The sequence below is a fragment of the Ornithodoros turicata genome, chromosome 5 (genome assembly GCF_037126465.1).
Source record: "Ornithodoros turicata isolate Travis chromosome 5, ASM3712646v1, whole genome shotgun sequence".
Lineage (NCBI taxonomy): Eukaryota > Metazoa > Arthropoda > Arachnida > Ixodida > Argasidae > Ornithodoros > Ornithodoros turicata.
Window position 1 is genome coordinate 17950576 of NC_088205.1, and position 21286 is coordinate 17971861.

A 21286-nucleotide genomic window follows, 5' to 3' on the forward strand; every position below is an offset into this window, starting at 1 on the left:
AGCTAAAGACCTTAGAACTAACTATATACTGTTTTCAAATGAAATTCAAATAACTCAGGAAAAAGATGTCAACGCCAATTAAATAATCCAGAGTCTTTCATCACCGCTGACCTCAGCTCTCCGTTTGCGCACTTCACGCTCACTCATTCTCTGCTGAGCTCTTTGAGTTCTCAACTCATTCTTTCTCATGCTCACTCACTCCCTGCTCAGCTGTCCGTTTGCTCACTGATGCTCAGCTCATTTGCCATGTTGAGCATGAGTGAACGTGAGTTAGTCTGACTCTGGGGCGGATTTAAGGGTCTGTCATGGGGGAAGGGGTGGTCTTAAGGAAATTTCGCGCTTTGCGGCACAGCATCATCCAGGAGATAGGGTTTTTACATAGGGAACACAGCCGTATGGGGGGGGGGGGGGTGCGGCGGTCGCCCCCCCCCCTAAATCTGCCCCAGGTCTGGCTGAGGTATGCCAAGACCACGCATGTACTCTGTGCATGTGCTGTAATAAAGAAGCGAGAGGGTTGAAGCAGTGGCAGATCCAAGGTGGGGCGGTTGCTGCTGCTAGGTTGCACATTGCCCCCTGCTAGGTTGCACATTAGTTTCTCCCTCTTTCCATCCTAGGTATGAGCTTCGACCCCCCTCCCCCCTCCCAGACCGAGCATCTGGGTCTGACACTGGGTGGAAGAACGTTGAGGAGAGTCTCCGAGGCGATTTCAACTGCGTATGGTTAAATAACAGTGCACTTTAATCGGGAAAAATTCCTGGGCTACCAGATTCTTTGCAGGAAAAACAGTTTTAATAAAAGAATTATTGGTGTTTGAAAAATTTCTTAGTCCCTATAAGCCCTGCTCAAATACACAAGGTCTATGGCTGATTGGTAATTAGCACGCTGTAAGGCCCCCATGGCCATCGGAGGTACGGATTCCAGTCAATGGTAGCAACTTTTTATCAGCTATATGGATGTCAGCTACAACTATGGAAAGTGTGAGTTCAGAGGGCTGCTATGTGCAGACTGCGTTCCAACACCTGTGGTTCTCATAATTGCTTCAGGGTGCTTTCATAATCGACATTGTATGTACTCGGCTTCATGTTTATTGTTTGCCTTTTGTAGAGCACATCACCTGGCGAGTATACTAGTCTTCAGGACAAGATTTCTCACTTGGAGTCAGACAAGGAGAACCTTGCACTGCAGGTAAGAGGAACCTTTTTGCGCACGTACTGCACGAGTGCTTTCTTGTCGAACTCTTTCTGGCCTTTTTCGCAAATGCGTCCATTCACGTATCACTTTTAATGCGAGCTACTGAAGATGCGTACGTGTACTGTTTTTAATCCGTAGCATGCTAGTAGCTTTAGTATGTTGCAGAAAATTCTTCCCACAGAGCAGAATGTAAAGACACTCAAATATTGACAACTTGATGCAGAACTGTGTTCACTGACAAATGTATTCGGAGCTCCACATGACTTTGTGATACAGGCTTGGTGCTATAAGAGAGGAATCTTCTGCCGCTCTTCATCGAATGTCACCTGACCTGAGATCGACCTCTGATATTATACGAGTGTAGAAGCAAACAGTATCTCCAGCCTGTTTTGCGAATTTCCTGTGAATCAACTTTCGGGGAAATTCTGTACGAAAACACAAAAATATTTGTTGTAGTGGTATTTTCTTTTCCGCTCCTCTGCAGGTGAGCGTTCTAACTGACCAACTTGATGTGCAAAAGGATAAACTGGCTGAGCAAGAAGCCTCGCTTGCGGAGAAGACACAACTGCTACAGAAGACAGAGCAGCTTCTAAAGCAGGTGCCTATCGTTTAAGTGGCTATGCTCTGCACTGCATCTCCCATTTCCTGTGTGCACAGACTTCAGGTTCAATGCCTTCAGGGGCGTCGGAAGGGGGTCGTCCGCCCCCTTGATTTCAGGCTCGATCGGGCAGGTTCTGGTATTCTCTCCCACGGGGCAGATTTTTACAGTATTTGCACGTTCGTCCGAATAAATTTTGATTACTGCAGGAAAAATTTTTCTAAGGAAGGAATATTCATGAGTACATTCACTGTCAGCAGTACTCTGGCACTGAACACTTTCGAGACCCGAGATATCTCAGTATCAGGTAACCACATAGAAAAAGCGTGGCCATTGCCTCATTAACTAAACGCCGTAAGGTAACTTCAGCAGAAGGGACGATTAGGCAAGTTGGTACATGATGCCACAAGAACTAGCGCAAAAAACACAGGAACCAGCTGAAACCACAGAAACCAGTGCTGTGTGTGTTTTTTTTGCTGGTCCCTGTGTTTTTTGCGCTAGTTCTTGTGGCCGTGAGGTAAAGCTGTTTCAGCATATTTAAGGTCATTCCGCACTGCGTATAGCATGCGTCACTTTACTACACATTCTGCTTTACACAGAGCCTTTCTGATGTCCTTCGATCCTGAGCTCCCTCCTTGTAGCGAGGGACTTCCGACGCCCTTGAACGCCTTTCATGAATTCGTGGCCAAAAGCCGCGTGCCATTTCTTAATTTACAAATCTTGGTGAAATTAGGTGCTATTTATGCGTTGGGCTGTTATCGAGCCACAGTGAAGTCTTTCTTGCGCAAGTTTTCTTGTACAGCATATAGCACTAGCGTGAACCTGCAATACATACACCTTACATACTGGTGTAGTGGCCACATTTTTTATTTTCAAGATTGGAGGTGAAAACTGGTGGATAAGGCTATTACATGGAGAAAAACAATTAAAAAAAGATGTTTTTCCCTATTTTTTGTTCTTGCTTAATGGAAGTACTCACATGTGTTGACAGAAAAAAGGGCATTTATTGCCTTTACGTGCAAAGACAGCGTCACTCGTCTGGTGAAAGTAGACGAAAGAACGTTCTAGAGTCCTTTCTCCAGAAAGCAGACGATGCTCCACAGCTTCTTAAAATTGCTGGCCACCTGTAAATACATACTTGTTAATGTTTTTCTTAAGGTGACACATTGGTATATGTGGTTTGTTACGTCATACAAACGTTGCGCTGCACTCCATAGTCACGAGAAAGAATTATTCTTTTACGAGTCTTAGTTGGCAAGTACCCTTGAGTAAATTTCAGAGTTGATCGCTGATATAAGAGGAGTGAGAGCCATTCTTACTGGTCCTCGTAAGCATGTGACCTCTCCTGTGGCTGTGGCCTTCGAGTGCTTTTTTATTCTAAAACACTAACAAGTGCCCAGGATGCAATGTGTGAGCAAGGAACACTGGGATTCCTTGAAATTGTCTGTTGTCTGGCTTCCAGCATGTGTGATTGAATGGAATGTTTATGTGGTTGGGAACCCGATTAACTGACACTTTGCTGTCACCCTGTCACCCTGTGAACTCTATATCAGTGTAAAGTAACTCCACGTTCTCTACCTTTCTTTGCTTGACCTCTATCTCTCTCTTTCTCTCCCTCCCATTACCCTTTGTCGTGTTTCGTCATCGGTTTTGTGTAAGTATGTGCATGTGCAACGAAGCTTCAGGTCCTAACTTTACTACAAGTAGTGTGCTGCTCTCATTACCGTCACGGTATCTGATATGTTCGACTCCAGGAGATGCAGTTGAAGAAGAAAATTGAGTCTGACAGACTCACCCTGATGACGGACATTCCAGCACTGAAGCTGAAGCTTGTGACATCGGAGCGAGAGAAATCGGAGTTAGAAAGCAAAGTAAAGAAGCTCGAGGTATGACATGTTTTTGCTCAATTTTTCCTGTGTAGCTGTACCACCCCATGAAGTTTAGTTCTGCGGCATAGTGCATAACGTGACGCTGAGTAGTATCCGGTAGTACTATAAGCTGTGAAGTATCCACGAATATTACAGCCGAGTCAGTTTAGAACGACGTGACTGTGCAGAGTGCAACTGCATGTTCTTGGCAGCAGTGGCTTCACGAGGGTGGTGTGTGGGGTGCGGTCTGCACCAGGTGGCGCGCCACATCAGTACTGCCGCTTTCTCCCGTTCTCTGCGGCAATATGATATCCCAGTTGAAAATCACAAGCTGGAACCATTTGGAAACTCAAGTGGTTGCATCTAAGCTGGCTTAGGGAACAAATCCCAGTGTAGACCAGCTCAGATGGATCCACCTGGAACCAGCGCTGATGGATCCAGCTGGTACCAGTCTTAAAGGGACTATGAAATTTCCCGAACCCCCATACTTTTTTTCGATGGAAACTGTTCTTCCCGCAGAGAAAGTAATATGCCACTAATTTTTCCGGACGAAATCGCTCCACTCTGCGAGGAGCGCGCGCTGGAAATGTCTCTTCTGCGTTCCTCCTCTCTCTCGCACATTTCCCTGCCGATGGCGCACTTCGGTTCCCCGTTACGTCACCGGTGTTGCACAATGGCAAGTAATGCCGCCACTGCCGAAATCTGCCGAAATCTGCCGATCGTGCGAAAGCTGCTGTCATGGAGATTTCCACTCCCGATGAACGCATACGCGGGATCCTACGGCGCATGCTCCTGGCGGGATTCCTCGGCTTGGCCAGCTCGGCAACACGTCACGATGACGTGTTGCTGAGCCGGCCGTGGTCGCGTCAAGTTACCCGTTGTGTCTCCGCTCGGCAGCTCCCCACGGCGCGGCGCCAGCTGTCCTCCCTTCGCCGCTCCGTTTAAATTCGCTCCCAAGAAGTCCGCTCGTGCGACGAAAGTAAAATTTCGGTTCTAGACTCAGAAAAATGTCTTCTTTCGAACGAAACGAAGAAAAAAATCGTTTCATAGTCCCTTTAATGAGCCATCTGGAATCCTTTCAACTCGGTATCATTCAGCTTAAACCAATTGTACATGGACTCCAGTTCTTCGAGAGCCCTTTCAACTGGATATTATCCAGCTCAAACCAATTGTACATGAACTTCACTGAATTTTGAGCGTTTTCCTTTTTTATTTATTTATTTTATTATTTTATTATGATTATCATTGCTGTTGCCGTTATATTGGTAGTGGAATATGCGCACTATGTATGTCCCTCCTTCCATGGCGAGTCAAACGCCAGAAGTATTTCAAATAAATAAATAAATAAAATAAACTCCAGTTCTGCTGGAACCATCTCGGCTGGTCACATTTCCTGCTTAGACCACCTCAGCTGGTCTCCTGTGGTAAGGTGGAACCAGTTCAAACCCATAAGAACCATTCGGAACCAGCATGATCCCTTATTGGTTTCAGCTTGGGATTTTCTACTGGGGTAAAAACCAACATGAGGAGCCTTCTGCGAGCGCATGTTTTTAAAATTTTGTTTTCTGAGAGTGGTGTAATACGGTTATTTATCGTCATAGGTTGAGAAGTTACCCGTCAAAAAGAACTCGTTACAAGTTAAGTTACCGTGTGAAAAATGTAACTAAGTTAATAACAAAGTTCTTCAGCCCGAAATGTAACTCGCAGTTACGGAGTTACTTAAAAAAAAGAACGAGTTACTTCCAAGTTACTTCAGACACAAAATAGCACTACACAGGTGCAGCGCTCGTGAGCAGTTGAGTTAGACCTTGAGTTGCCTGTGGAGGAGTGCAACACGCTTAGATCGTTTTTGTTTATATCCAACAGTCCGAACGCTTTGCATCTTACTCCATGTGGGCGCGCAATGGTTCTGCTTCATTTCAATGTCAGCGGTTCCTACTTCCTGAATAGAATACTATCATTGATTGAATATCATGCTTTATGGCATAAAATGCCATGAAAGAGCTGGAGAGAAAGCAAGAAAATATGTGGACGTGAGTGAAAAGCGAATTAAAAGTAACTTGGAACTTAGTTTAAGTTACTTTTGCAAAGTTACCTGAAAAAGGAACGAGTTCCTCTGAAAGTTACCACGGCGCAAAAGTACCGAGTTAAGTTATAAGTTACCGAAAAAAGGAACTTAGTTACAGTAATGAGTTACATGTAACGAGGTACTTTGAACTCTGTTTATCGTGTATCTCCTAGTACCGAAAGGGATCCAATAATGGAGAGGGTGTGGGTGGGGGTGGTGTGGGGGGGAAGGTGATGCAAAGAGCTCCTGCACTGGGTGACACGTACCCTAGTGACACCACTGCTGGGCAGTTTAGTAGCACTCAGCAGTGTAATACTCTGAAGAGTACAGCGTTTACAAGAACGGGGAACTGGCAAGCACCACTGTATGCCATCATTTCCTCCATTATTGCTGCAGTGTTCCCTTCATGTGCACTGTTATACAGCTCTTAGTAAGCTGAGTTAGAGTGATCAATGCATCAATACAATGTGTTTTCATACTGCTCATTTGTATGTTATTTGTGAACGTCTGCTAATATCTAGAAGTTTTTGTATCCATTGACTTGACACATACAGGGTGCATCACGTAACATGTCATTTGACCTTTGTAAAATAAACGGCTCAACAGAAAAATATGGGGGTAAGCGGCTACCTTCTGGCCATTCAATTTGTCACCTACTAAAATTACTTTCGACGACATTTAATTGAAATAAAATTAAGTTTTTTTAATTGAACTCAGAAATTTGCCTGGTCAATGTAACGTTTTTTCTCGCTAAATCAGATAGACCATGGTTGAACCAGCCAAACCCACCGCAAAATACGTTATGTAGTACAGCGGTTATGCCCAGAAAAGTCACCCGAAAATTAAGGTTTGATTGCGCATTTGGCAGCGATACACTAAGTCGGCCGCAAAACAGCGACTTGAGGACGTCATATCACTCGCCACCTGACAGAGCGATAACGAGGGCGGTGACCTCCATGTGTGATATCCATTGACAGCGGCAAACTACATTGTCGCTACCCTTCCCTTATTTTTCAGCTGCTCTGTCTATCAGGTGGAGAGTGGTATACCCCCTCACGGCGCTGTTTTGCGGCCGACTTAGTGCGTCGCTGAAATATGCGCAACTAAACCTCAATTTTCGAGTGACTTTTCTGGACATAACTTCTGTACTACGTAACGTATTTTGCGGTGGGTTTGGCTAATTCAACCACAGTCTATCTGATTTAGCGAGAAAAATGTTACATTGACTGGGCAAATTTCCGAGTTCAATTAAAAAAATGTAATTTATTTCAATTAAAAGTTGTCAAAATTATTTTAGATAGGTGGCAAATTGAATGGCTGGAAGGCAGCCACTTACCCTATATTTTTCTGTTGAGCCTTTTTTTTTTACAAAGGTCAATGTATACTTGGTTGTCTACTGTGTGAAGCATGTTTGAGCATGATGTACATGAAAAATGGTTACGGAAGAGATAATTTCGGGGATGGTAATTTATATCAGTGTACTCGATGAAAGTCTCTGAAATGTTCTTACAGACAGACATAGTTATTCTGCGGTCTTGTCTCGCTGAAAGGGAGACGGAGCTTATCACGAGGGGCGGCAGGGTTCCCCATCATGGGTCAATATCTTCGGTACCGGACACCAGTCATATTTCACCCACGAAATTTGGTAAGAGGCATACGACTCCTTTACTGTGTAGCGTGATGTAATTCTGGTGGTTTACTGCACGTTTTTCAGGACTTGGACTGGACTTTTTACCTTCTCAGAATGGGAGCCGCGAGAGGACACCAGTAAGAAGCTAAATAGTATTCTCTCCTGCTGGGTGTGGGCGACGTTTTGTAGAACGGTGGCACTTGAAGAAAAGGTTTCAGCAGAGTGTTCTGAGGCTTGTGTTGTGTTTGCCCCTCTGTGTTTCTTAGCCTCAACTACAACTATGTGACTTTTTGTATTTTAAGCTTATATGTGACAAACTTGTGAATCACACTTGATTACATCATACCAAGAAGTTTATTTAATCAATGTACTGCACATTGAACCGGCGAGCTCATGCTTATTGTGTATTGCATATGGCAAGTACAGAACCTTCTGGTCACGTATATCGGAGCAAAAAAAGCTTCATGTCAGGAGAACTCGTATATTCGGAACAGGGACGGTGACTATTTCTTCTGGGCTAGTCGAAGGACAGCCACTGTTCAAAATATTGGCAGCTACCAACATGCTTTTGTCCTGTCCAGGCTGGCAAGGATGTGTTTTATGGCTTGGAATGGTCTTACAAGCAACAAAGGAATTTGTGCGAAAATCTCCTCTCCCTCTGTGTCAAGTGCTCATGCGACGCCCCTAGTCTATGAGGTTGCTGGTTGAATGCAGATATTGAAAAGTGTACTGCTTTTCATTTTTATTTTTTAGCAAAGCGACCGAGAAAGTCGTGTAACGGAGAAGCCTCCTGTGTATCCACGATGTTCTTCGGCCAGTCTTCCTTCATCCAGCACCAACCCTACTTACAGGCCACATACGCCCAGTCGATCGCATCTTGAGCGAACGAACAGCGATGACAATGTTCAAGGGGTAACTGTCATTGACATTCATTATCATTTACTCTTTTATACTTGACGTTCACCAACTTAACTGTGACCAGTGTCAGGTTTGACTGTAGCCCCGAATGTGAACATGCAGTGGACATCTATCTTAATCTTGTCACAGCCTACTGGCTCTTCGGAGAATACTACTCTTGTGAAGCGTCATAACGAACCCTCCTGCATAATACCCAACCACAGAGCCGATCGTGGAGCTGTAGCAGCTGAGCTCTGATGGTGTCTTTGGTTGGCCTGCATCACGATCGTAATTCAGCTGCGTAAATTCAGCTCTCCGTGTAATTTAGCTGTCGTGTGGCTCCTCAGTGCCTGTGATGTCGTGTGCACATTCCTTCACGCAATTAGGAAGAAAGCAAGAGAATGATATCTGATGACCATATTGGAGGTCGCATGAACGAAACATTAGACAAGCTCGAGTACCGTAATTTCACGCGTATAAGCCGCACCGCAGATAAGCCGCAGGACCCGTTTTTAGGAACGTTCTTGAAAATTTTTGGGCAGATAAGCCGCACTCGCAGATAAGCCAAGGGCAATACGACGCGACTGATTTGTGCGACAAAGGAGACCATAGAGAAGCTCATAAACTCTGTGGTCCATACTCGGGTGGGTCTGCATTGTGTACAACACAGGAAGTCAGTTCTAGTGTTCTACCAAGATTGGATTGCGACCTTGTTGTTTGTTTTTCATGGATCTGCGGGTCAGTGGCCTTCTACGAGGCACGAATCACTGTCACTACTCTCGTTAGAGCTGCTTGGGGGAAGGCACTAGGAAGGTCAGTCTACTCAAGTGTGGACGTGCCCCTGTTCCGCATTGTTCGTGCATCGGCAGGGCGGTCCTGTTCCAGAGACACTGTTGACCCTTTTTTTAAAGCCGGCGTGTGTAGAAAGTACCAGGGAAAAATAGTCGTGAGATAAGCTGCATTGATGGATAAGCCACAGAGCGCCTGTGAGAAAAAAAAAATTGGGCATGAGCCGTGGCTAATACACGCAAAATTGCTGTATTTTATTGTCCTTCTGGGCTAACTGTCCGGTAACATCTTATTTTTGCGCTCATTAGGCACCGGGTTCAAACAGTAGCAGTACGTTGCCTCGGAACTATCATCATGGCCAGCAGATGATGCGAGATATGCAACAACGGCAGCTAGCCGAGAGTCAAGCCAGCCTTCCTGAACCAGGGCTTCGTAGTCGCAAGGGATCAACAGGCGTCTCTTTTGGTAAAGGCCTTTTACGATTGCGTTCAGCGCAACGCACCTGCAGTGCTCCTGAATTAGGTGATGGTCACTCTTTCTCTTTTTGCATGCAAAATTGCACCCCTCTCATGTGGTGTTGGGTTACACTTCAGACACGAAAGACTGTGTACTGTAGCTACTGGCTCGAAGATCAAGTGGGGCAAATAGCCAAAATTCAGTAGCGGTAGAACAAGTTTTATTTCGGAAGTGCATTGGCTTCACGCTGATTGACTTCACACTTCAGCATTGATTGGTTTTCACACAAACCCATAATGCGAACTCACATTTGCGATGTAACCATGTCTGGACTGTGCAAATACAGCATTTATGGACCTGGAAACACGTCACCCATGAAATGCATCACCCCAATACACATGCCCAGACATGTGAAAGAACTGGAAGGTGATTTGATGTAAGGAGTGTAAGGTTGATAAAATGCCTTTGCGGAGCACTTTCCGCTCGGTCACGTTTGAGAGCAGCAGCATCCATGCTACAGGATGAATTTAGCAAACGTTACACATTTTGATCGTGTCATAAAAATAGAAGACGGTGTCTCTGGCGCTTCGAACCTTGGAGACCGATAGTCATTTGCCTGAAATTCTATAGATATTTTTTTCAAACGCTATCATTTTGCAGAAAACAAGTTAGAAACCAAGCAACTTCTTACCCCACGCATTTCCTGTGGCCCATACCGGCCGAAAACTGCCGCCATGTCTTGCTCTGTCTGCTTCGCGTTCACATTGCCACATATAGGTGGTACTGCCTGCAGATAAAGGGAATCTTGGGAGCTTGGGGTTGTACCCTCCTAAGGACATGGCAGAAGTATCACCAAGTAACACTGGCAAGTGCAACTGGTACTTGTAAGTATTGTTCAAGTAGGTACCCCAGTATGGCACAAGGAGGGCGACACGCTTAAATATTTGTCCTTCACAAAGGATGTTAAGCAAGGGCTGGGTACCTACCTCAGGCAGGCAGAGTTCATCTGTGGACCAACCACGGTGCTACTGATAACGGTCATTGTTCAGGCCCCTGGTTTTCTGCTGCGGCAAATTCAAAATTCTGCGGCACCGACTCGTAAATTTCGCGATTTTCTGCGGCAAGCAGTGAACGGCTGCATGAAATGAGAAACACTTTATTTTCTTGGATAATGTGGGAACAAAAATATCTTATAAAATTACTCATCGAAAGAAGTGTTGTGGCTCAGCATTACATACACAAAGACAAAGACAAAGGTCTGTCGTCTGCAACCATTTTATACCGGCTGAAAGGTCTTTCAGCATCTATAGAGTTTATAGAAACTGTATAGGAAGGTTATAGGAAGGAGCTTACAATACATGCCCTGTGGAAGTTATAGGGCGCCCTTTTTGATTCCACGCTGTAGGCAATATTTAAGTGTTTTTAAAGGCAAACTCCCAGACATCAAATCAAAGTCCCCCACTGCCACCGCTAAACTGCACACAGGAGGGACACCGCTCCTTCTTCAGGCGAAGTATGCACAGTAAACTTGGGCTAACCTTATTTTAAGCTAAACTAAAATCTGTCTGTCCTGATCCTGCAGCAGGGGCAGTTTTGTAAAGCAGGCTTCACCTCGTGCAGGAAAGCTTCAGGGGAAGCCCACTTTCGGGCGGTGTCGTTCGTATTCGGCGAATAGTCCGATATTCGGAAATCCAAATATTGGGTATTCGATTCGCGAATGAAATACTTCGAGTGATAGATAGTTGATTCGAACTCGAGAACTCGAATATCCGCACACCCCTAAAAATAAGGGATGCCGTGAAATTCCGTGCCAAGCAAAGGATTCCGCGATGAATTCCGGATTCCGCGATTTTTTGCGGAATCACGGAATTGTGGAAAACCCGGGGCCTAAGTCATTGTTCTCTTGCAACACGAAACCACAAATGATTACTGCCATATCACTGTACACATGCCTTCTGACATGCGATACTAGCAGTGTACGATGTGAGGACACAACGTTGAACATGTCACAACACAAAAAGGCATTCAACATCAGCTTTAATGCACCACATTTTGTAGTTTGAACCTCGAATTGTGGCTTAGACTTGGTGTGGAACATTGGTGAAGTACTGCAATGAACCCAAAGCAGTATTTGCACAGTCCTTCCATCCTTTCGGTACTCATACTACCAGCTGCTGCAACTTATCAAATGAAGTACTAAATATGCACCAAAACATTTAAAACTAGCTTCGCTGCTTTATCAGCACTACTGACACTGAATAGCAGTATTTTCCTATCATGAAGCTGGCCTCTAGGGTATAATTACAGTTATAAATTCATGTAGATACAACAACTACACAAAGGTTGCACTGCATGATGGGTGTGTCATCTTTCTGGCAATAATGATTTCTGGGTTATCTGTGGAATGCATTCTTTACTATTTTACGACTGATTTGGTACACTTTTCCATTCATCTCACTACTGTTCCTGGCCATTTCTTTGACCTTATTGCATCTTCCAAAACTGGACTAGCTGTCTGATATACTGTAAACATATTTTTATTCGCGATGTATTAATTTCACAAATCGTGCATTCAGTCATTCGCGAGTATTTAATTTCGCGATTCCAGGGCTGTTTCATTTTGCACGGTAAACGTCAAGCTTGTGTTCGGGAGTACAATTTTTCGCGATTTGTTAGCGGTCGCGAAATTGGCGAAAATTAATACATCGCGAATAAAAATACGTTTACAGTACCTTAATAATTTCCATTCATCATCGGATCACAGGGTGTTTCATTTGCATGCTGAGAGAGGTGTGCAGCGCATTGCAAGCATGGTGGTGGTGCTAGTGTGGTATGTTTGTGAAAAGTTTAGCCCAAGTGTCAGGATTTTAATTGCAAGTTTTGAAGCCTTCACTGAGTTCACTTTTTGACAGTTGTTTCACAAGACTCCTATTGGCCCCAACATCCATTCAAGGCTTGCATATTGAGAACACTGACTTGATGATTTTGAAAATATAGTGCACATTGTAACGTGTTTGATGTAGCAGAGTCATTTATGTTAGAGTGGTTCATGTTAGGGGTCAGCAGTTATGTGTCAGGTTTCACAATAACATCACAATAAAGCGACACATGTGGTGGTGTGGTGCATCAGATAACTACAATGCATTAGTATAATTGTACTTCCGAGGAGCCGTTCAGTGCTGCTATTAAGCCATCCTGTGTAAGGTGAAGTCATACTTTTTTGGACCGATTCCCCTGTTGCCTAGTTGGTTTTGGTCCGGTTTGGAAACCTGAGTTACCTTGTAACTTTGCATGCTAGAGTATGTGTATTGATAAAAGCTCAAAAACACTGTATCCATCAGCATATGTGCACTAGTTTTACAATAAATTCTAATATCTCCCTACAACACTCCTAGAAAAAGAACCTACATAAAAAATAGATATATACTTTTAGAGATACTATGCGTATTGCAGGTGTAGTCTGATGCAGTGCCGACAAAAAGCCTCTTTCTGCTTCACCTCCCCTCACCACAGTAACACCCAAATGTGTCCAAAATACAGTCGCCAACCGATATTTCGGACTTTAAAACATTCGCTTTCCAATTTTCCGTACAAAACCCTTGGCACTGTCAAAGGCCCCATAGAGCCAATGCATTTCTGCTTCCAATATTTTGGATCATGCTCTGGACGGACTGCCCAGTTTCTCATACTCATTTCACTGCGAGCATGCCTATTTTTTTGTACTTTCCGTCTTTCAGGGGCCAAAACAGACGCGTTAGAGCACTTCGGGACTCGATATTTCGAACCTCGCCCCAAAGGGAAGACCGCTAACTGCGTAGAACCCGCATGCGACCGCAAAGTCTGAGTTTAGCAGCGCGTGCGTTGCCTCCACTTCGGAAGCGTTCCAAAGCCGGTGGGAAGCCGTAAAGGCGACAGCCGTAGAAAGTAATTTCCGTCACAGTGGATTTGTGAAGAAAAACGCGACGGGAGGGAGTCTCAGTGACGATTTTATTGATGACAATGAAGTGGCAGTCTGCCCGGCCCTCACTGAAGAGCTCCGAAAGTCAGGCGTGGAGGTCCCCGGTAGTGTAACATTCGATATGTACGCAGACGTGGATAACAATGCCCAATTCTTCCCAGAACTAACTGGTGATTACATCATCGGGAGGTTCTCGATCTGCCTCCAGAAGGTTCCGATGACTGTGGCAGTGACAAATGCCATTGCACCCGCGTCAACCCGCTGGTCCTTACGGCTGTTACTACTCGTGGAAGTGTATCACAACAAGGCTACGCTAGCAGAAATTCGCTGCAAAGCGTTATCTCGTGTCTGAACGGCAAAACAAACTCACGTCGACAATAATTTTGAGCCAGTGCGAATGCTCAAATTACGTATTTGTTTTCTTCTTTCAAACATTGCAGATTTAAGCCTTTCTCTGCAAATTTGGACTGCTCGATGTTTCGGACCAATTTTCTGGCTCCTTCAAGTCCGAAAAATCTATCTGTGACTGTATATTATCCGATCTCACGCAGTAATTGGAAAGTTGGAAAGTAGCACCTCATTTTTGGCCCACGAGTGTGGGAAATACATTTTATATACGGAAAAGGTCTGTGTAGTTCAGATTCTATGTAGGATCAGAGCCACCTTATAAATCCGAGCCTCCAATTAATGCATGCTACAGCTCAACCAGAGCTTGTGATCATTCATCCGGGACAGCAGACCTTAACGCCTGGATCAACTCCTTCCCCTGTCAAGCATGGAAAGCACAAAGGCATCAGAAAAATATTTGGAAGGTAACAGAAACTTTTTTTTTTCTGATTTCTTCGCATCACAACCCCCATCGCTGTTCTTTCTCTCTACATAGGTTACGTAGAAGCAATTCACATACGATGGATATAACAGACAGCTTCCGTAGGGGTGGGCTGCGAGCAACGGCAGGTCCGAGGCTTGGATGGGTGCCCAACTTCAACGCTACCTCTCTTTTGTACGGTGAAGCCTATTTATTTAAGATGAATCTTCTAGTGTAGCTTGTGTTGGTTATAAGATAATATTTTACTTTTTTTTTGTAAAATTTCTTGTAGTACTGAGAAGCCTCTATCACTGTGGAACGCTGACCTCATAGCTGCCTGGGTGGATAGTCTTGGCATGTCCATGTATCACGATCCTTCGAGGCCATACTTCAAAGACGGCAATAAACTTGCAAAAGTCACAGCATCAGAACTTGAAAAGGTCTCCGCATATTTCAATATTTCAATCAACTTTCATAACACCAGAGGGATTAATTGAGATTATTGCAAGTTATTGCAAAATACAATGAGCTTTGAAATGGTGTCTCAGATTGTCTAGTACTTTTATTCAGAAATAAGGGAAATCCATAGGATTAGGGGAGTCAATCTGAATGACTCTGCAGCAATTATAATCAGTACCGTCTTAGGCTGATTAAGCAATACACTGCGCTAGATGTACAAGGAATACAAAGAATATATCAAATAATAGAGGACCGAGTGGGAACAACTCCCTGTTGAGAAGTTCTGCTTAACGATTACAAAAAGTATTAATGCGCACTTTTAAAGAACGACAAACTAAGTAACGCAACAGACACGATAATGATACACAGAAACTGACATCTGGCAACAATTACTACTCATATACATGACACCATGCACTGTGCGTGACAATGACAACTGACATACATTTGACGCTATCACACTATAGATAAAATACTAACAAGATAGCTTATGTACGCAGCAGAAAATTCTCCACCTTTCTCTTAGACATTGGTACATTCGTGCAGTTTTTTAATTTCTGACACTCCGTAACATTTCGAAACAGGAAAGGTAATTTCCTATGGTTTGTAAAACAAGCTGGTAGATTTAGTATGCCCACTGGTCCTGCTCTCGTGCGCCCACTTTGTTTTAGTTGCGTACAGTTTAAAAGAGGTGAAGTAGGATTGCCCGTAATAACACTGTAAGATGTTGTTGCACGTTAAGTGTGTGTGTTACACATTACACAGGCAATGTGTTATACGTGCGGTAGTCCGAAAACAGTTCTTGCTGCACGACTTACTTTGCATGTGGCATATGTGGTGGAAATACTCTGTCACCTTATTTTTTGTCTGACCGGCAATGAGAGCGTGTGTGTGTTTGAATCCCACTGGTGGTGCCTTTTCTTCAACTGCCATCATATTCCATTCAATGTTCCAGGACTTGGGAATGAAGCACCCACTGCATCGTAAAAAAATGCTACTAGCAATAGAGTCCTTGAAGCCTGAAGCGACTGAGTTGTCACGAGCCGCTTCGCTGCTCGACTGGCAGTGGGTGCTACGGTGGCTGGATGACATTGGACTTCCACAGTACAAAGACACTTTTGCAGATGCCATGGTTGACGGACGGGTGCTCAACGCACTAACAGTTGTAAGTGACGTTGCTTAACGCATAGTACACAGTGACACAGTAAAAGGAGAACTTGCGTAATACTCTGTTTTAAAAAATAATCCAGGATGACCTTGTGCACATGAAGGTCACGAGTAATTTTCATCATGTCAGCATGAAGCGTGGAATTCAAGTCCTCAGGCTGAACCGTTTTGACCCTGCCTGTCTAAAGCGGCGGTCTCTGCCTGAAGAGGTCAGTACAAACTTTGGTTCGAGGCAGTCTTGGGTAGCAACTAAGTAATACCACGGTCCCTCAATAGGGACCTCAAGGGACCGTGGTGTCATACGGGCAGCGCTAACCAGGGTTAAGGCAACTGTGGTTCGCCGCAGTCACATGGCTGACTGAACGGAGGTTACACCACTAATCCCTGTTATGGGAAACTCAGCTTGGCAACCTAGCTTTCATGAGGTCACCGAGGAAATGCACGGTTGTCTTAACCTTGGGTTGCGCTGCCCGTGTGACACTTGCTGCAAGTAATGATGTGTGTACGATGTATTTAATGAATATTCGGCTTTTTGATTACCATTATGCCCTTTTCTATTCATGATATACGGTCATGTCTCGCTTATCCGGAGTTCAGGTGTCCGGAAAACTCCTTATCCAGACTACATTGCCAGGAACGAACCTGCTACCATTGGATTTTGCCTCGGTTATCTGGAATTCGTTATCCGTATCCGGACAGCAAGTACGGGGACCAATCTTTCAGGACCTAGGTCATTCTGATTCTCTGATCCGAAAAAGTGTCAACGTCCTCTGTCCATGGCATGTACTGTGTTCGCATTATTCCGGATAAGGGTCACATCTCACCGTGGCATTCTGTACTGTTCTCCCCTTTCCTAACTAACTCCCCTTTCCTCAGAGGTCACTTCCTTTTGGTGCGTGCGGGCACACGGTAGAGATGGTACACGATAAGTGGAAGAGGTGCCCTGAATCCACCAGGCGCAAGAAAACCACGTGTGAACGTCTATGTCCAGGCCGTCCGAAAGCATCGCCTGTCTTTTGGCCTATGCCGAAGACATTTGCAAAAAGACCAAAACATGTGCGCGGGACCAACTTTCTGAGACATTACCCTTCTTTGAACAGCAGGGTGACGCAGCGGGTGCCTTAGCTGTGACCAAAATTCTGTCACACGCGTGCCCACTATTAATTTCAAGCAGCTCACTTCGCATCAATGTTTGAAGTAACGTTATCTCCCTTGTTTCCTTTTCTGGAGCTATAAAGAGGTCTCCCAAATTTTTCGGGTTTCCATGGAAATTTGCTTGGTTCGGTTATCCGGAAATTCCTTATCCGGACGATAAGGGGACGACTCCCGAGGTGTCCGGATAATCGAGACATGACTGTACAGTAAAACCTGTGCACAACGATCCCTCACGTAACGACATATCCTGTTGAACGATCGTTTTTGCTTTTACCATCGAAATGTACATTGCCATTGCAGTCTAAGAATTATAGTCCATTGGATGTCTCCCTGTGGACCAACCACCGTGTCATGGAATGGCTGCGTACCGTGGACCTGTCGGAGTATGCTCCGAACCTTCGCGGAAGCGGGGTGCATGGTGCACTACTTGTGAGTCTTCTAAAAATTGGCTTTAAACAGTGTCTATTATCTGAAGGCAACACATTATCATTCTGTCGCATTGTTCACTGACTTTTTTTTTTACCCGGAAACGTAGCACCGTAGAGGGATGCATCAGTTACATGTTGAAAAAATTTAATCTCAATACTCAACAAGAGATTGACACGGGCCACTATTTTTTGGCCTTGCCCAGCCAGCACCCTTACGAAAGGAACCCAAGCCTGGCCCGGCCCTGCAACAGAAAGACCGGCGCGTACGCTACGCAATTCAGAATTGCCGATGTCAATTACATCTTAAACTAGGAAGGGCCTAAAAATTGTGACTCCCAGATATCACAAAGCCCCCTACTATAGTTTATTTGATTACACATTTGTGGCAGACACCCCCCACACAGAGGATCTTTATGGTAAATTTTATTTAATCTTTATTATCCAATTCTTATTTGCTGCTAAACATTGTGGAGGAATATGATGCAATCAATGGATGGTAGATAGAGCCAGGTCGTTCATCCTTGCAGTACATAGCCAGCTGTGCCGAAGCACCTTTCGCGCTTTTTGCTCTTTGCGAGACATTCTCTAAACACGCTGATAACCTTTTTCTGCGTATCATCGCCATCAGCCGAACTGGGATGTGACAAGTACATTCCTTTAAAAAGAAGTATTTCTTAACCGGCAAGGTGTACAGTCAGTCTCTCTTCTGCACCACACATTTGGAGTTGACTGAGGTTGAGTGATCTAGTCATTGGAGCTGTCATTGTGTCAAAGACTGTTATGTCTGTACATAATTACAATTTAAAATGAAGTTTTCAAAAAGTTGCATTTGAATTGCTTTGTTTTGGAACGTGTTAGAACATCAATTGTGTTATAAAGAAGTAATGCCATTTGCAGAGTGACTTTCTGCTATAACTTTTCATGTAGCATTCATCTGTTTATGATCGTTATTTACTTATACTTTATTTGTCTATTTATTGTGGTGTAGATCTATGAAGATGGTGTGACATGCGACCTGTTTGCGGCTATTCTGAGCATCCCGACAAGTAAAACGCTGTTACGACGGCACCTCTCTCTTCAGCTAAAGCAGCTACTGGGTCCGAGGATTATGCACCGGAAAAGGGCATGCGAAGCCTCACCTAGTCACGTGCCTCTATCGCCCTCTGCAAAAATAAAGGTTACTTTGCAGATGCCCTTGATGTCATAGCCATAGCCAATGTCATAGCCATTTAAGAGTGTTCATGCAATGCCACCTAGACTACATAAGACCCCCTCTTACTCCTTTGTTAAGTCTTGTCCACTGCAGCCAATCACCATAGACGGTTTGAAACACGCAGTGGATGCCCAGGTGGCATTGGTTTATGTCGTCGTAGTACTACTTGGGTGGGTGACCCTTTCCACGGGCACTGCACTTTGGTGAGCTGGTCTTGGCGATACAAAAGCAGTGCAGAGCCGATGGTCACTACTTTCAGTAGCCATATTAGTATTTCATGCAACTATTTGCACTTGGTGGTTTTCTCAATTTTGCAACTCATAATTATGTATACCATGTTAATGCTTGAACATGAAGTACTGGGTACATTTCTTATTAGACCCTGTGCCAGACGGTGGGTTACCATTGTCTGGCAGAGGGCTTAATACAGTTGCCTCGCATACTGCCTCTTGTCACCAAAGGATTTCTGCGCATTCCAGGTGGCAAAGAAGGCGCAGTTCTCTCTTCGTTGGCGGAAACCAAAGTCAGGTGACACTTCTGCGTATGTGTGCCCTTTTGTGATGGACAGCTCTATCGAGGACATGTCGAGCGATTTATCCACTGCAGAAAGCTCTCTGGACGATTCCTTTTCCTCTAAAGAAAAGGTACAATCATATGCCTGTCACACGTTGCCTAAGTTATGTATTTACATGTTTGTTTGGCTGCCTGTCTGTCTGTCTCTATATTAATTAATTAGTATGGTGGTAATTAGTTGCTATGGTATGGTTAGTAATTATATGACCTTCATGGTATAATTAATTAATTAATTATTCCATGACGGTGTCTTTAGGCCATGCATGAAGCCATGCATGACGGAGAGACATGTAAAACTGCTAGTAGTATGAAGAGGGTCAGTATGCAATGAATAATGTGAAAAATGCACAAAATGAAAGGTGTCCTTCAATACAACTGATATATGCACATAACGGTTAACTGAAGTCAGTCGAAAAATTTGACAACTTGGCTGGAAAGCAACTTCTAAATACAGTCAAACTCCTTTACAACGAAACTGGGGGGACAGCAAAAAAAATTTGCAGTAAAGGTATTTTTATTAAAAAGGATGTTCATTATTGGACCTATAGGGCTCCAGCGTGACCGCAAAAAAAATTGTTGTAGTGGTAATTTCGTGTGACTGTATTTGTATATGTCCTGTACATTAGTGACATGTGATCTCAAGCTCACTTTTGTAAATTATAAAGCTATGTCAAGAACAAGATTTTGTAACATTTGACTGGAAAGTTCTGCAAATCTGACCAGCAATTCATCAAACCGTGTAAAGCAGGCAAAAAAATTAGTGTTTCTGTGTTGCGTCAAAACCAACTATATTATGCATGGTGTTTGTTTTTATGGTGTAGAGTATGAAGAAACAACTTGTGGAAATGATGCATTTTAAGGTTGTGGTGTACGTATGATTTCTTGAAGTAAAAAATAATGCTGGGGCAGTGATCGTCATACTAATTTAGTAGAGTGGAAGTTTGGTTCACTGAGTACCTCTTAATTTCTGTTCTACTCAGGATTCCAAGACCGCCCAGGAGATAGAGGCTGTGTCAAATGAAATTTCATCATTCATGGTATCCTATATAGTTACCTTCATGTATCTACAGCTCAAAAACAAAACATTTTGTTACTTTCAGAAACTGCAAGAAGTGAAAGACCTGGACTCCTTAACATCGACAAACATCTAATCAACTTAGTCATCACAGTCTGGCAGAATTCAGGCCACACTGTTTCCTGTCAAAGCACATCATGGTTTTAGTAGACTTTACAAGCTTTTATACAGAAACTTTCACTCATCAAAGCACTAGGTATTTTTCCCAAGCAGCATTTATACGAAGGGCAATGCTTTATCTCTTGAGAACCATTTTTTAAACTCCCATCAAGGCAATGGCTCTGTGAAGAAATAAAAGCACGCAGATTATTGCACAACTGAAGGGTGGGAAGTCTACTCTTCTGTAATTTTGCTTGTGTTGGTGTGAAAATGTGAAAAAGTGTTTTGTTGTGTGCATGCACGTGTGAATGTGAAGCAATGTGATAGTGCTTTTCAGTGGCGTAACTTCAGCAGCAGCATCCCGTCAACGAGATTTAAATGCCCCCCTCCTGCGGGCGCAAGATGTAAATTTTTCACACATCTAAGACAAGATGTAAGTGGTACCCTACCATTCTCCAAATTTCTATTTTGTCAATCCTTTTAATACCTTTACCTGAAAAGCATCTATTTCTGTTGTCCAATAAGTTTAGTGTAGTGGTCCGTGAGGTTCAAGTATTTTTTATGTGAAGGGAGGTACCTCACGATGAAAGCTGCCAATAACAGACTCTGTTTGAAATATCGGCGGCTCTCATCCTGAGGCTGTTCCTTTTACATTTCCTTACCAGTTCACTGGATCTTCTACCCGTCTAAGTTTTCTTTATGCCTTGCTTGTGCCGCGAAGCAACTGTGGCTATGAGCGATGTGCAGGCGTGGACAGAGAGAGAGAGGACAGCAGGAAGGAGTGGGGGACGGGAGGGTTAGTCTGCATCCTGGGCAGACTTCAAGGTGAGCTGTACCGATATTTGTCTGGATAG

The 21286-nt window shown here is 44.1% G+C and overlaps 1 protein-coding gene across 5 annotated transcripts in view; it reads left to right on the plus strand.

The window, feature by feature from the left end:
- LOC135394152 (liprin-beta-1-like) overlaps positions 1-20650 on the plus strand; it is a 29688-nt gene extending 9038 nt beyond the window's left edge. For 4 of the 5 annotated variants that reach the window (XM_064624709.1, XM_064624710.1, XM_064624708.1 and 1 more), the window contains 17 exons: positions 1105-1185; positions 1676-1789; positions 3544-3675; positions 7238-7370; positions 7440-7492; positions 8109-8267; positions 9350-9563; positions 14156-14267; positions 14339-14458; positions 14556-14703; positions 15678-15887; positions 15973-16098; positions 17345-17473; positions 18461-18649; positions 19165-19329; positions 20239-20295; positions 20359-20650. In XM_064624709.1, the coding sequence (XP_064480779.1) occupies positions 1105-1185; positions 1676-1789; positions 3544-3675; positions 7238-7370; positions 7440-7492; positions 8109-8267; positions 9350-9563; positions 14156-14267; positions 14339-14458; positions 14556-14703; positions 15678-15887; positions 15973-16098; positions 17345-17473; positions 18461-18649; positions 19165-19329; positions 20239-20295; positions 20359-20409 (2193 nt within the window). In that variant the 3' untranslated portion in view covers positions 20410-20650. The remainder of the gene's footprint in view (positions 1-1104; positions 1186-1675; positions 1790-3543; positions 3676-7237; positions 7371-7439; positions 7493-8108; positions 8268-9349; positions 9564-14155; positions 14268-14338; positions 14459-14555; positions 14704-15677; positions 15888-15972; positions 16099-17344; positions 17474-18460; positions 18650-19164; positions 19330-20238; positions 20296-20358) is intronic. The other variant, XM_064624707.1, reaches the window with a different exon arrangement.
- The last annotated feature ends 636 nt before the right edge of the window (positions 20651-21286 follow it).